At 35.0% G+C, this 15,310-nt stretch overlaps 1 protein-coding gene across 2 annotated transcripts in view; it reads right to left on the reverse strand.

The window, feature by feature from the left end:
- LOC145681250 (uncharacterized) overlaps nt 1-14,844 on the reverse strand; it is a 33,028-nt gene extending 18,184 nt beyond the window's left edge. The window contains exons 1-2 of one of the 2 annotated variants that reach the window (XM_081752813.1): nt 14,304-14,844; nt 7,874-7,947 (exon numbers count right to left, since the gene is read on the reverse strand). In XM_081752813.1, the coding sequence (XP_081608939.1) occupies nt 7,874-7,947; nt 14,304-14,665 (436 nt within the window). In that variant the 5' untranslated portion in view covers nt 14,666-14,844. The remainder of the gene's footprint in view (nt 1-7,873; nt 7,948-14,303) is intronic. The other variant, XM_081752812.1, reaches the window with a different exon arrangement.
- Nucleotides 14,845-15,310: the final 466 nt, after the last annotated feature.

A 15,310-nucleotide genomic window follows, 5' to 3' on the forward strand; every position in this document is an offset into this window, starting at 1 on the left:
GGGAACTTCTCTGAGAGGATAGACGATTAACCGTGAAAAAGATTGAGGATAAACAACATAAATCGAGAAAATGTGCGTCTGATATTAACTGCCTCGTAAAGCTCCCTTACCTGGTTTGTAGTGGCGGTTCAAGTTTGGAGGGTTGCCAGCATCAGCTTAAAAAGACATTCTTCTTACGTTATTTTCGGGTCTCGTAATTAAAATCTTTACTGAAAACCAGTGGGCAAGTGTTATTGGCTTTAAGGAACGAAAACGGGAAATTCCCGTTGTTTCCTAAATACATAAAATTACCATATGATTTAAATTCGAAGGCAGATCGATAAACCACAAAATTTTTTCTCCCCAAGTATTCCAGCTGGAATGGAGAAATTGCATGACGAGATTGCTTGAAATTTGTGCTACAGAGATTTCTTTGTTTTCCTATGTAGCTCTAGCGACACAAACTTGAACTACGAAAGAAAAATGGCGTCCTGTTACTTTCCCTCACATGTGAAGAGAAGCGAGTTACGATTAGATTTCAATGAATCAAAGGGCATACACCAAGAGAAAATTACTGTAACATGCGTACCGTATATGGAGACGATTATATGGACTGTTGCAATGTTTCCAGTTATTGTGCATTCCCCCAAGCTCCAGGCACCCGGTAACAGCTTCAACACCGCAGATTATCAGCGCCATCCAGCCAGCAATTCTAAGTGACCATCGTGTGCACGTGCGAACCTTATTGCAGAAATTCAACATTTACTATGCTGTAGTGTACGACCTTGCTCAGGACACATTGCAATTCCATAAAGTTGGTACTCGCTAGGTGCTTAAGAACTTGACAGATAACCACGAAGTTCAGCGAATGATGACATGCTTGGATCACCTAACGCGATATGCCATCTCTATGCAATCGTGGATGTCTTGGGCATACTATTAGACGCCCGAGACCAAGCACGTCATTATGGAGTGGAAACATACTGGTTTCCAACACGACAAAAACTAAACGTAATTCAATTTGCGAGAAAAGTGCTTGTCACAGTGTTCTGGGACGTTTGTAGTTTTTTGGGGGGATTTGTTAAACACTGGACAACTGTAAATGCTGCAGCGTAAATTAAAACTTTGGTTAACGTTGCGTCGTAACCTGCGTGACAAACTCCGCTACAATAATGGTGACAACGTCAAACTTCATCATTACTGCCAGTCCACAAGTCTCTTTCGTCTCTCACTTTCACATCTCTATGTTCTCATGAAGAAATTCCTCACCGGTCAAAATTTTGCGACAGATACGGAAGTGAAAACAGCAGTCCGCACATTCCTATACTCCACCATAACAGACTTTCATGAACAGGGCATCCTGAAACCGGTACCACGCTGATAGACATGTATGGAAAAAGTTGGTGACTGTAGAAAAGTGGATGAAATACGTAACTTTTTTTGTGCTTTGTTTGGTTTTGGTATATTAATTTTTTTGGGGAAAAAATACTGCGCGTTGCTTTCCGATCTGATCTCCTAATAAGATGTATTGCACAGATATTCATTACACACCATCTGATGCAGTTTAGTGATCACAGCTTTGCCAGCATATAAAAGAAAATAAACTAGGATACCTATATTTCTGTTGGAATGTCATGAAAAATTATTCAGCTGTGAACCCATACATCTTAAACACTACATATAGACTAGTTTCGGTATTCTAACATGAAAACGTCTAAAACTGCAGAAGGTCTCGTGGCACAAAATTAAAAAAAAAAAAATCAGGCAAACAAAATATTTTCATCATTATTCATATAAATAACGCAATTTCCCGTTTACTTATGTGAACTGGCAAAACGGGCCACAGAATCACAATTTTTTCTTAAGTAAATCTAGTTCAAATTACCGGTTTTGTTCGCGAGTTAATACACAAAAATATTCAAAGGAGAGCACCTTGTGGGAAATTTTTCTTCAGTACATCATCTTAGTTTTAATGGCTTATACATGGTATAACCTTTTTTACGCGATAGAGGGATTGAAAATTATGATACAATATTCTTAATGTTGGATTAACACTTAACCTATATAAATATTCAAAAGGCCGAAACTAGAAAAGAAGGACACATTTAAAATAAAAATTTTAAAAAAATATCGTATTTCGAGGATTCACCAACGGATTCCGAAGAAAATACACATTACACTTATACTTTCTTAGTTAAAGTTTCTTTTTCTTTGTAGAAATGCGTCTTGAAACTGGTCAATATTTCAATCCAGCCAAAAGTATGACTGTGAAAGTGCAACGATTCTGAGCCAGTGTACAATAAGTTTACCCTGGCTCTGTATACGGAACGATCTGTGGAATTCAAAAGTTGAAGCATTGGTATTTTTGATATACTGTTTTAGAGGTATCGGGTGCTTGTTTCACTGGCTACAAGCAAAGAACTTATTGTGCATACGTTCACGAAATTATGAATGAGAACCTAAAGAGTTAAATATTTCCAACAGACCCGAGTTCCAACAGAAGTTTTGATAGTAATTTTTGCTGTGTAATTTTACCTGCATACGTGAGAACTGAAGAAAATGCAATATACTCTTCATCGTTAAACTTAAGTATACATACGGTAATATACAAAACACAGACACCCTGTGATTAAGTGGTCCCGTAGGCTCATGGCGTCAGAAAAGAAACCACCTCTACTGGATATAATCCACGATTAAACCAAGCTGCCCTGGATTCCTATCACGAACTTTAATAGGCTCCTGTTGTATAATACTCTCTTGTTGCTTCTGACCTACAAACCCGCCTACATAGCTTTATACTTTCAGAAGAACATTACAATTTCCATGCATATTTCTGTCGCAAAGTGAAACTATTAGCTTAGACATTTTGTTTGCAAAACTTTTGTAAATATATGTGATATCTTTCTTTTATAGACATCGACTATACATTTAGCGACGTGAACCTTCATTTACTTCACATAACGTTAAGTAACTTACTCAAATTTTGTTTTGAAATTTCGTAGGTCTTCTTTCCTGAAGTTATTACCCATCTATATAATACAATATATTGCACAATGTAATGTTATTCAGCTTAATTAAAGGCGAGATAGTTGGGTAAATGATCCCTTTTTCAACGTAGTATTGCATGTGCATTATTTACAGTTGACATATCTTGTGAATCTGTTCAACAGACAGTATTTTCTTTCTACTCGATTGCAAGTAATGTTTACAGGCCATATGTTAAAAATACAACTGTAGCTGTGTGATAGGTGTATACAAATATCTACATTTATCTCCATGATTACATCAACAACTATCACTTACATAAATTATTATACATCCAAAAGAAATTTCTTCTACAACACACCACTGGTATTTTGCTTTAGAATTATACAAGCTAGTAAACTTTTCTAACACACACATGAATAAAATTCATTGAACGGGACGAAAGTTTACTGATATAATTACACATGTACTAACGAATATATTATTGCATACCAAAAAATGTGATCCAAATTAGAATCGAACTCACGACCTTACACTTGTAAGTCCGGTGCGTTACCGGAAGCTAATACAGAGTAGTTCTGACGTATGATTACCGTTATGCTAGAGGCTGTCGAGCTCTTCAGCATGGCTCTAATGACACGTTAGAACGACTCTGCATAAAGCCCAATAGTTTTAGCTTTTATTTATAAGATACTTAGCAAAATGATGGAAGCGGACAAAGTATTGCGTACATATGAAAATGAGGAAATAAAAAGCTGTTTAAAAATCTCACCGAAATATTTTGTTTACAGTAAGAGAACTACAAATGATCAAGTTAAACGAGTTCGTGAAATGCTTTTAATTGATTGAATAAATGATAGGATGTTAGCGAATGTGTAAGATATACAAGGTAAATGTCGAAACGATAAGAACGTAGCGTGGGTAACACATATATCATTATCTTAATGACGAATTAAATATCGTTTCTTTATTTTTGGATAGTAGTTAAAATAACAATCACTGGTGGCACTGGAGGAAAAACGGGTGAAGGAGCTACATCTTGCTTAAAATTCGCACGTCTGCCACAAATCTGTTACACTGCTCGAATGTTTTCATCTATGACTAGGAGTCAACCTAGTGACAAATATTGCACGAGTCTTCAGTACCAATACCCAAGTTAAACAAGTGAATATAGATTTAAAGTGTGAAACTAAGACTTCCAAACTAAGCGAATTCAATATTCAGACTGGAGGTAAAACATCTGTAAATACTGGTTGCAATAGAAAACAATGTCAAAAATAGTGTTTGTTCTTTGGACATTGAACCATCTAAAGAAGGGGTTATTTTCCCTTACTCTATTAATTCTGTGAAAATAAATGTTGAAAACTATCGTTAATTTGAAGTACTTCCAATTTGAATAGAGGGTGGAGGGATGAGATAGAAGCCACACTTGTGACGCTGAAAAGGTCTGAAAAACATCTCTCTAAATCTTTTTGAGTCTTTCTCTATGAAAATCTGATAAACGAAGTACTAATACATTCAACAACTTCCGGTTTCGATGTGCTGCTGCGGGTTGTGAGGTTTTATATAAGAAACAGAAGTTATATGCTTTCCAAGTATAATTTGTCGACATCTATTATCATTTGGGTTTTATTACGATAACTTTTGAAACCAGAAATGGAAAATTTCAACCTCTTCCGGTTTCATCTTAGAGTTAACGTAAAACAAAACCAATTCTTGTCAAATTAATGAATTAAAAAACACTCATATCGATATGTTTTATCGTTTATGTTCTATAGATGTGTTAAAACTGGTAAGCTTGAAACAATTTCTGTTTTGGAACAGTGTTGTCGATGGTTATGCTTACTTGTCCTGAGACGCTGGAAATGGCTGAAATCTTTTTAAATAAAATAATTACACGCTATTTGTTACAATTTTCGTTTTACGTCGATAAAAGTTGAAACTGGAAAATGGTAATTTTAAACACCTATGGTTTGCATAGAGCTTCAACGCAAAGTAACGTTTTCTCGACCAGCAAACTCGAGTCGAAGAACATATCCATATTTCTTAGCGTTTTGGCTCTACGGAAATCAGTGTTTAAACCGCAATGGTAAATCTAAGACTTTCGTTTCTCGTATAGTGCTGTAAATAGTCACGTTGAACCGTTTGAAGAAAATACTTCTCCCTATTTATTAGTGTTTGTTGTGTGGCGATAAATGTTGAAACCACACATCGTTATTTCTAATCACTTCTTGTTTGAATAGAATCTCAACGCAGGAATTGCAGTTTCTTGCAATCGATTTGGCATTTAAAGAACATCTTCAAGTTAAGAGCTTTTAGCGCTTTTGCTGTAAGAAAATCAGTTCTGAAATTGCACGTAATTGTAAATGTGATCAACTTCCCATTTTAAAATTCTTGAAGTTTTATGTTCGACGTTTCCACCGGCTAGGCTAAAGGAGACAGTGATGATAAGAAATGAAAGAAATTGTGGAATGATAGTAGCGGGATGGGGGGATAAGCCCGACATAACCCACGCACACGGTGTTTGCCCAACACAAAGTTCTCTTGGCAGCACTTTCGTTCGAAACAAGGACCCATGCACCAGAAGTGAACGCTCTACTACTGAGCCAGTGCTGCCTCACTTTAAGAATGTTGAGGATAGTCATCATACATTGTGTTGCGAAGCTGAATCCTCTGCACAAAAGTGTTTCTCGTTATCATATGTTGCAATTAAACGCCGAATTGTTTTCATAGACCCGCCTTACCCTACCTGCTACCGTTTTCGTTTTGATACGAAAATGAAATGTTAAGTGTTATGTTACAAGCTTATGCCGACCAGGCTAAACGGGACAGGGATTATGAGAAATGAATGAAATATTGAAACGAAGAAAATAGAAGAACCCCAAGGAAACCTACTTACACAGTGTTTTTCTACTATAATGTCCGATTGGCGCGAGCTGGGATCGCAGAACTCTCCCGATATATCAGAGGTGAATGTTCAACCATTGACCCGTTTTCATTCAAAATTAAATTAAATGAATTCTTTAGTTTCACGTCTCACGGGTATGTCGGCTAGTCTAAAGGACAAAGGAATGATGACAAAGGAATGAAATAATGAAATGAACAAAAAAGAACCAAGAAAAATCCACATACACACGCTTGTCTGTCTTTGTTCAGAAGCTATAATGTTGAAACTGGAAATGGTCATTTAAAAAACTAGTGGTCGGAATAAAGGCTTAACGGAGAAGATGGAACCTACATTTGGGAACTGAACCGATTGTAACAAAGCATATCTCGATATCCCTTACCGTCTTTTGTAGATAGAGGTCAGTATAGAAACGAATCATATTATTAAATTTCAAACACTTCCGAATTTGCTAGATTGTTGCGCGTTTAGTATGTCCTCTTTAGACCTTCTATTGACTGTAAAAAAAACGTTTGTCAATATCTGTTATCGTTCCCGTTCTATGGTGACAAATATTTAAACCGAAACGCATCATTCTCGGTTTCAATCGCTCCGGTTTGAATAGGAGTTAGCAGAGAATGTGAAAGCTGAAGTAATAGTTAATTTGAACAACATCCGGATTTGACAGAGTTATAGACAGTCATGATACGTATGTTATACATAGGTACTGAATCGTTTACAAACAATCGCTTCTCGTTGTGTATTACACCTACCTTCTGTGGCAATAAAGGCTAAAATCAAAATGACTAAACTGAATAAAGTTCGGTTTGAAAACAGGGTTAACGGATGAAATGAGACATATTCTTAAGACACTGAAATACTTATAATAAAATCAGTTTGAAAGCATTGACCATTTATCTTGAAAGAGAATCAGTCATGAACCGGACGTCATAGTAAATTTGAACTACTTTCCGTTTCGGGAGAACCAAGCGAAACAGCACAAGTAGTAAAGCGTTGCCTTCGCATTCGGTAGATCTTGAGTTCCATTCTCGTTGCCGACCATCCTGACTGGGGTTTTCCAGTCTCCCTCAATCCTACTAGCCAAATATCTGGATAGTACCAACTAAAGAGGCCCTGGGCCACATCTTCCCTATTCCTTTTGATTTTTATTGTTGTTGTTAGGTATCCACTATAAAATGGCCTCTGAGCTGTATTTGGTGATTGTTAAATAAATAAATAAATAATTTGAATAGCCTTGAATGTTGTGCTAAGACGAAGAATCGTGCACGAACATTCGCTTCTCGATATATTAAAATTTTCTTTTAAACTTAAATATATTAAATATATGCACGTAACAGCTTAAAAGTCACAAAAGCTGCTTCGGTTTTATGGACATTATGTAACATAACTTACCAAAAAGAATTTTGTATACAGTTCAAAAAATTAGAGGTGGTATTATGTCACATTCGAAACCAGAAGAAACAATATTCGAATTTCAGATTCGAAAACTTTTTAAGAAATGAAAAAAAAGTCCTTGATTTTACAATATATTTTCTACTAAAGCATACAAGAAACATTTCTAAAAATGCAGAGTGTGATTGATTCACTGCTAAGAGATTACAAAAATATTTATTTATTTCACTCGTATAATAAAAGTAAAATAAGGCGGAAAGTACATATAGTTACAAGCTGCAGTGGCTAGAATAATTTGCATAATGTCAAAAGACTTTTCAAATGAAAAAGATAAAAAAAAATGGTTGTTTTGTATCTAGGGTCATTCTCACGTACAAAATCTAGAAAACCAACAACACATAATTTATTTTATTCATCTAGTAAGAAAAACTGGCTTCAGGTTCCATTTTCTGGAGATAGAAGCAAAAAAAAAATAAAAAATGCAATACAGAAGATGGTTGAAAGCTAAAAATATACTTGAAATAGAGCGATCGGGAAATTTTTCGTGACATGTACTAGAGATACTTTAAGTTTCCTAAATTCCCAAAAATAATATCAATTTACGTCACTCACCGAAAAAATTACAGGATCTCAATTTGAACCATCCGCAGTTACAAGCCGAAAAGAAGCATTTTAGATGCCCAACACTGCAACAAGAATATATACTAAGATCCAGAATTTTCTCATAGCTTGCCAGTAGAGTTAGCATGATGTCAAATATATATTTCGACGGTAGGTTCCAATAAGGTGCAAACAAGATATTCTAATCCCGAATGTGTTTAAAATAGCACGAACTAAACTCTCTTCGTAACTTGTAGCTAAGTACATTCTTACATTTTTCTCAATTCCGGAAAGATAAAGCTCGAAATTTAATGCACTCATCTCATAAGAATTACAAGATAAAAAAATATACATTTCGCACTTTCAAGTTGAATGCTTCCGATTGAAAACTACAAGTCCAGATAACGTTACGAAAAAGTTACCAACCATTATATTTGAAATGTTATCGAACCTCGAATTTATAATGGTAGTTTTTCTGTTTCTCAACGCAAAGGATATAATTTGAAATTTTCTTACACCCATTACCTGAGTGAAAAAAAAAAATTATAATTTTATGCAATCTACTGTAAAAATGTCATCACATACCAGTAACGAAAATCTTTTCTTCTTCCATTTATTATAAATTTTGACCCGTTATTTACGCCAATATGGGAAACTATCATGTAAGTGTTTCATTTTAAATAATCATAATGAAACTTCAACAATGAAATAAATTGAGTTTTCTTTTCAGAATTTAGAAAAGTGTAAGAGTGCATAGGTATGAGGCATAAAAAATTACCAATAGTTCTATTAATATACGCCTTGAATTTTGAACGATTAATGGTGTATTTCCCTTTATTATAGGGTACAATTTAAAATCACGTCAATTTTGATAGAACAATCTAATGGGTTAATATCTTTTCTAGAATCTATAGGAGTGTAAATATCGACCTAGATATGTCACGAACTATTTCCTAGCTTTTCCTCCTTGAAACGGGTTTCGAAACATTACGGATTATTGGCGTCATGCTCAATATTAAAGAAGGAGAGTATTTCTGAGTATTTGTTTTTCATATCAGTAAATAAATTGCATGCTGTAGTTTCGTCAAATACTCAACGAGTATGATTATCAAAATACATTTTGCAATTATATTTCTTGTGTGCTTTGTTCAAAAAGACAAATTTAAAATAAAGAATTTTTAAGGCACTAGGTTAGCTAAAAATTATTATTGTGAACGGCCTTAACTTCTATTTTATCATTTCCAGTTGAAACACCAGCACTTGCATGAAAATAATTTTAAAAAATACTGACGAAAATAAATACAGAAGAGTAATATTTTTGCGTTATCCGTGCCTTATCCGGTAAATTACAATTCACTATTAATAATAACAATAATAAATATTATTATATTTATTATTATTATAAATGAGCAAAATGAAAATCAATAAGCAAATTAAGATTGTTCTTGACTTACTTCCGGCTTAGTTACCGAATTTATCACCGATTAGTTTAGTGACCTAAAAGACAATGGATTCGATACTGACAGCAGCCCTTTTCGATTGTTATTATATCTTCCCCCATTCCATACCCTAGGGGGTCTCTCACCTAGATAGTATTTTTCTCCTGATTTGTAGTTACATGTGTATTTGAACTCATTGATTGAAATCAGATATGAACCGAGTTCCATGTTTGACACATGATTGATTTGTTTATATATATATATATATATATATATATATATATATATATATAAGTGGGAGTGTGTGTAAATTTTGAACCAATCCTATTTCGTTGATGTTTCATTCTCTCCAGTTAAAGTTTACAACCAAACGCTTATATAAAGGCTACGATTTCTTCCAAACTGTGATGTTCTTGATACAACTACTTTAAACTATCGAACTCTACTCTGTGAATTTCTACACCAGAGGAATCAACAGCAAGCATTTATTTTTTACAGATTTACCGTAAAATTCACAGAATTATAAACAAAATATATAAAATTAGGGCAAGCTTTTACTTTGAACCGGACAGTGCAACCGATTTCTCTTACCCGGTTCCCGGTGCAGTTGAGGAATTACATTCCAGTCGCTCCAACCGATCGTGACGTAACGCCGTGTGGTATTATCATGGTGGCAAAAGTGCAATGAAATTACTCCTGCGTGGCTTCTAACTACCTTCGAACGCTCAGCTGATTCGTACGTAAGTAGGTAACTTTTTCGTTAACCATTTAGGTACCATTGTTCCCTTTTGGAAGCAGGAAATTTTCAGTGTTCTAGCGTTGTATATTTTCTATATTTCTGGCCCAACATTGAGTGGTATTATAAACGAAAGAAATGTTAATTGTTTTATTTGCATTAATTTCACAAAAATGTATATTAAATAATTTCTTTCGATTTTTTTACAATTGATGTTTTCGTGCTTTTTACAAGAGGTAGTATTACTGCGTGCTTACGACGTAATATAGAAGTTGGCTAGACTTTCTGTGGAAAGCTGAGAGTTTAATGTTTGTGCTTTTTATTAGGATGAGAACGTGCGTCTGAGACCATCGTTTCTTATTGCGCAAATGAAATATTTGAAAGTTCCCATTTGGGAACATTGGTACGTGGCGAGTTAGTTTGAATATTTGTTGTCTAAAATCGCGAAATGGCAAGGTAATTTTTTACGCTGGATGAAATAGTAGGCACGTTGGACACTTTGTGTGTTTCTGATCATGAGGAAACGGATGTTTACATTCTCCCTCCAGATTGAACAGATTACATTTCAAACGAGGAGCACATAAATGAAGACGGATTAGTTCCTGTTATGCGTAAGGACGTATGTGGTGAGTTGATAGAGGCAGTGAATAATGACATCTATGACGCAAATGAGCTCGAAAATATACCATAAACTTGATCATCTAAAAAAGGAAGAGAAACAGTGTATGCCTAAGTGCAAAAATGTTGCGAAAATTAGCCTCAATCCCATTTCTTGTTCACCAGAAAAACTTGGGTTTCTCATCCTCATCTTGACGGTAGTTCTCCGATAGATAATTTCTTCAAGATCTTGCCTCCATCATACACTGAGCACCTTGTTCTAATGTATAATTTGTACGCACAGCAGAAGTGAGCTCCACACATAAAAGTAGCATATGAACAGTTACTACAATTTTTTGGTTTATTACTTCTCAGTGGGTATCATATTCTCCTTCTGAGAAGTCCTATTGGAGTACAGCAGACGACCTGTGTATACCGAATGTGTCATCCGTAAAGCCTAGAGCCCGTTTCGAACAAAAAATATTACCATATTGTTGACAATTCTAACTTACTAAGAGGTGACAAATTTGGGAAAATAAGACCTATATACGATGAACTACAGAAGAACTTTGATATCTTTGACAGTAGTTTGATATCTTTCACCAATCTCTGAGCATTGATGAAAGCATGGTTCCGTACTATGGGCATCACATATGCAAACTGTTTATTAGTAGAAAACCAATCCGTTTTGGTTACGAAATATGGTTTTTATGTTCTTCTGTCGGTTATACATATGCAATGGACTTCTATGGTGTAAAAGACAATAGTACTGATAATGTTACTGAGGATATCCCATTAGGAACGAGTTATTCGTAGTCTCACATCAACCATAGAAAATAATGACCAGCACGAAGTCTTTTTCTATAATTTCTTCACATCTTATGATGTTCTTTTAGAATTAGAAGGAAAAGGCAATTGAGCAACAAAACAGTAAGAGATAATCGTGTTCAACAGTGTCCTCTGACTCCACAGAAAAACTTGCTAAGGACGAAACAGGAAAGTTTGACGTCAAAAGTGATTGTAATGTGTGCTTTGTAAGGTGAAATTAGAGTCCGCTTGTAACTGTTGGTTCAAACTGTTTTACAAACTTGCCAGTAGAATCAGTGAGGACATACTCTCGTGTACATAAAATAAAGGTTCCAATTAAAAAATGAAATCTTTGAGTTGTACGTCCCACAATTATGCCAGTTAGACTAAGGGAGACGTTGATGATGAGTAATGAATGAAATGGTGGCATCGAACCCGGGACCCCAAGCACCAGAAGTGAACGCTCTACCACTGAGCCACCGCGGCCCAGGGTTCCAACTAGTCGACTACTCGTTATTCAAAAGTACAATGAAGGAATGGTAGGAGTTGAAGTTATGGATCGTCTTCTTGCATCATACAGACCCAAACTCAGATCCAAGAAACGGTGGTAGAATCTTTTCAATAATGCGCTCAATTTAGCAGTTGATTCTTCTTGGAAATTGCATTGCGAATTTAACACGAACAATGAACTCACATACCTAGTTTTTGAGAGAAGTTACCATGTGTCTTTTTCGCATTGGAAACATGACATCAATTAGGCCAGGTCCAAGATCGTATATCCCTATCGAAGCTCGAAACTCTGACACGCATTACATTGTAGATACATCACAAGAACGATGAGTAGTGTGCAAATCTTGTACAAGAAAAATGTGTTTTCTCTGTCAAGAGAGGTTACACCAGAAGTGTTCTCCAAAGTAACATGCGTTATAAGCATCTTTTCAAAGACCTGAAAAAAGACTGTTAGCTTATGCTCAGCAAAATTCATGACTAGTATCGAATTTGAAACCTTTTTTTGCTATTATAAGTTTTTCAATTTCCTAAAGGGTACTAGTTATATATTTTATAAAAATACTAATAAATACAGGTACATATACTAAGAGTAATTGAATTGTAAGAATAGTAAATATATATCTAAAATAAAAGCTCGTAGGTATTCAAGTGTACTCATACGTAAAAACGTCGAGCCCTCCAATATATATTTACCCTCATATCTACCACAAATATAACAAGAGAAGAAATGTTAGACATATTTGAAATTGCTCCGTGTATAAAAAATGTCCTATTTTACTTCTAAGCATTATTATATGTAATGTGTAGGGAAGATATGCAATTCGTATATATATATATATATATGCGTGACTTTGTGTAATGAAATCATACAAACGTGGACTGTATGAAATTCATTAATGTAATTAATTAATTAAATAATTAGAGAAAGTGTTGTGAAAGTAAAACTAAGACGTTAATTCTGCAAACGCGAGGTCCAATGTATCCAAACGGTTAGTGAATTTGCGTGTGAAAAGTATATACCACGTGAAAGCTCCAAAGGCACAAACAGTTCCAAGAACTGACTGAGGCGGAAACAGTTCCAGGAAGTGACCGAACCCATAAGAACCGATTGAAGTCACTGCCCGAGCCAAAGTAAAATCTTGACCCAATTCGAAATAATATTTTAATAGACTAGTACATAGATATCGTAAATATCTTGTGTTCTTACTTCTAAGATACCTACCTTCATAAAAATAAATTAATCAAGATCGAACCTGTTATGCGCGGATTCACACACAAAGAAGCTATTAACCATTGTAAATGAAATGAAGTATAAATGTAATTGTCGCGGTACTAGAGAAATATCCGAGACTTAAAGGATCAAGATAATTGCAAAATTTACGTTAGTAGTGTATTATATTGGAACACAAATATGTAAGCAATGACAACATATTAGAATGTTTCATATAACATCTTTACTAGCGTACAAATACACAATTCAGCATGAAAAATAATACATTTTATGCCATATAGAGTGTTTTGTCCTATGCTTGTTTGCATGCATATTGACCTTTTGTGACGCGCCTGTTCCCTACGCAACACTTCGCTCCTTCTCCGGCCAACATGCTGCAGTCCTGCCCTGACTTAGGCCTACACAGCGTTACTTCTTTCTAGTGGCAAGCCAGCACAATTTGATTCGTGTCTTTTACAAAATAATTCTTATTGTATACGTACACTAAAGTGCTGATGTGAAACTATATAGATAAGTGCAACTCCGTCCCCCAAAAATGATTTTGAAAATAAAAACAGCCGACTTTCAGCAAATGAAGTAAAATATGCAATGAATTTATGTATAGGTTTTTCAATAAATATCCACCTATTTTTAGTTAGACTTATGTTTTATTAATGACTTTGGAAGACCTTCGGACAAGTGGCGTATTCGAGATAACTTGGGGATAAAGTTACAAACATCTATACGTTTGGTCCGGTATAAAAAAAAAATCATGCTAGTATTTCGGAAATTTTCTGATCCCATTCAGCCACGGACGTTTTTTTCTTAAACAAGCCTCTATATATGGAACACTATCACAAAGAACCCATATCAAAAATATCTACAAGAATTGGTTTGAAATGCGTATTCAATTGTAGATAATGATTCCTTCATTAAGATGGGTGTACTCAATTGTGTTTCTGGGTACAGCTAGTCTATGTGTGCCGCGCCACTTCCAAACTGTTGATTATTAATTTACGTTAGACGTAGGCCTACCTCCCGTAACTATTTCTCGAAAAGTATTCCTTACAACTATAAAATTTCTTACCCATGTAACTGTATTATCAATCTTAACCAGTTATTGTATATAAAATTTAACATTACCTTTCTGTCCCAACTGAATTTGAACTACTTGTAGTTAATTGTTTGTAGTCATCACAGTAAGAAGCGCAAGTCTCTTCAATCTCTATTTTTCTTAGTGTTTCTATATTATTTTCAAAGGCAGGGTCTTTTACTGCAAATTCAGATTTCATCATACCAATGTTTAATTTGACATCCGAAGAATACATAGCTACATCTTTCTCTCTTGTTTGCTCTCCTTCGGTTGAAGATAATATTAATTCTTTGCTGTCAGTTATCATTTCGTATGTCCATCCTTTCCCTTCGAGTGGATCTTCCTGAGGAAAACCATAATCAATTTCTTCTTTGTACAAAAATTCCAACTTAACAGATGCTACACCAGCCATTATGGCTAAAAATTTAATACGAACTTGCAACTATGCTTGATACTTCCATTTTATTTTATGGTGCATGTGTTAATGAAATGGCTTACAAGAACGTTCATAGAGCAATTTTATACTTGCAATCAAACATGCAATCACATCTTTAAAAATTACAGAATAATTACTCCAATGTTGCCAGGTCCCTAACTCGAGAAGTCACTACTGGGCCGCCAAAATGCCGCTACGTTCCGCTACCCTTACTGAAATTCCGCTATTTTTCACTGCATTATAAAATTAAACATAAATGATAAAAAAAAAAAAAAAAGAAAAAAGATCGCTGTTAACAAAAGTGCAAAATATTTCACAAATTAATAATAGGACTAAATTCTAAACGGAAAGCCCTGATTTATTCATTAAATTTCATGAATTAACAAAAGAACTTCAGTCTTATTTCAGTTAATATTATTAAAGTAAAAGTCACGGTCAATATTTATCGTTCTTTTATTATAACTTTGTTTATTAACATATTAAGGAGACGCGATAGCTCAGTGGTGGATCGTTCAGCTCGGTCTTTGGTTCGATCTCAGCTCGTGCCGTGTGGACCTTGAGGTGGACAAACACCGTGCTTGTGGGTATTCTGGGGCTCTCCCGTTTTCTTCCACCATCTTC

Source organism: Thermobia domestica, chromosome 3 (assembly GCF_964235325.1).
Source record: "Thermobia domestica chromosome 3, izTheDome1.hap1.1, whole genome shotgun sequence".
Lineage (NCBI taxonomy): Eukaryota > Metazoa > Arthropoda > Insecta > Zygentoma > Lepismatidae > Thermobia > Thermobia domestica.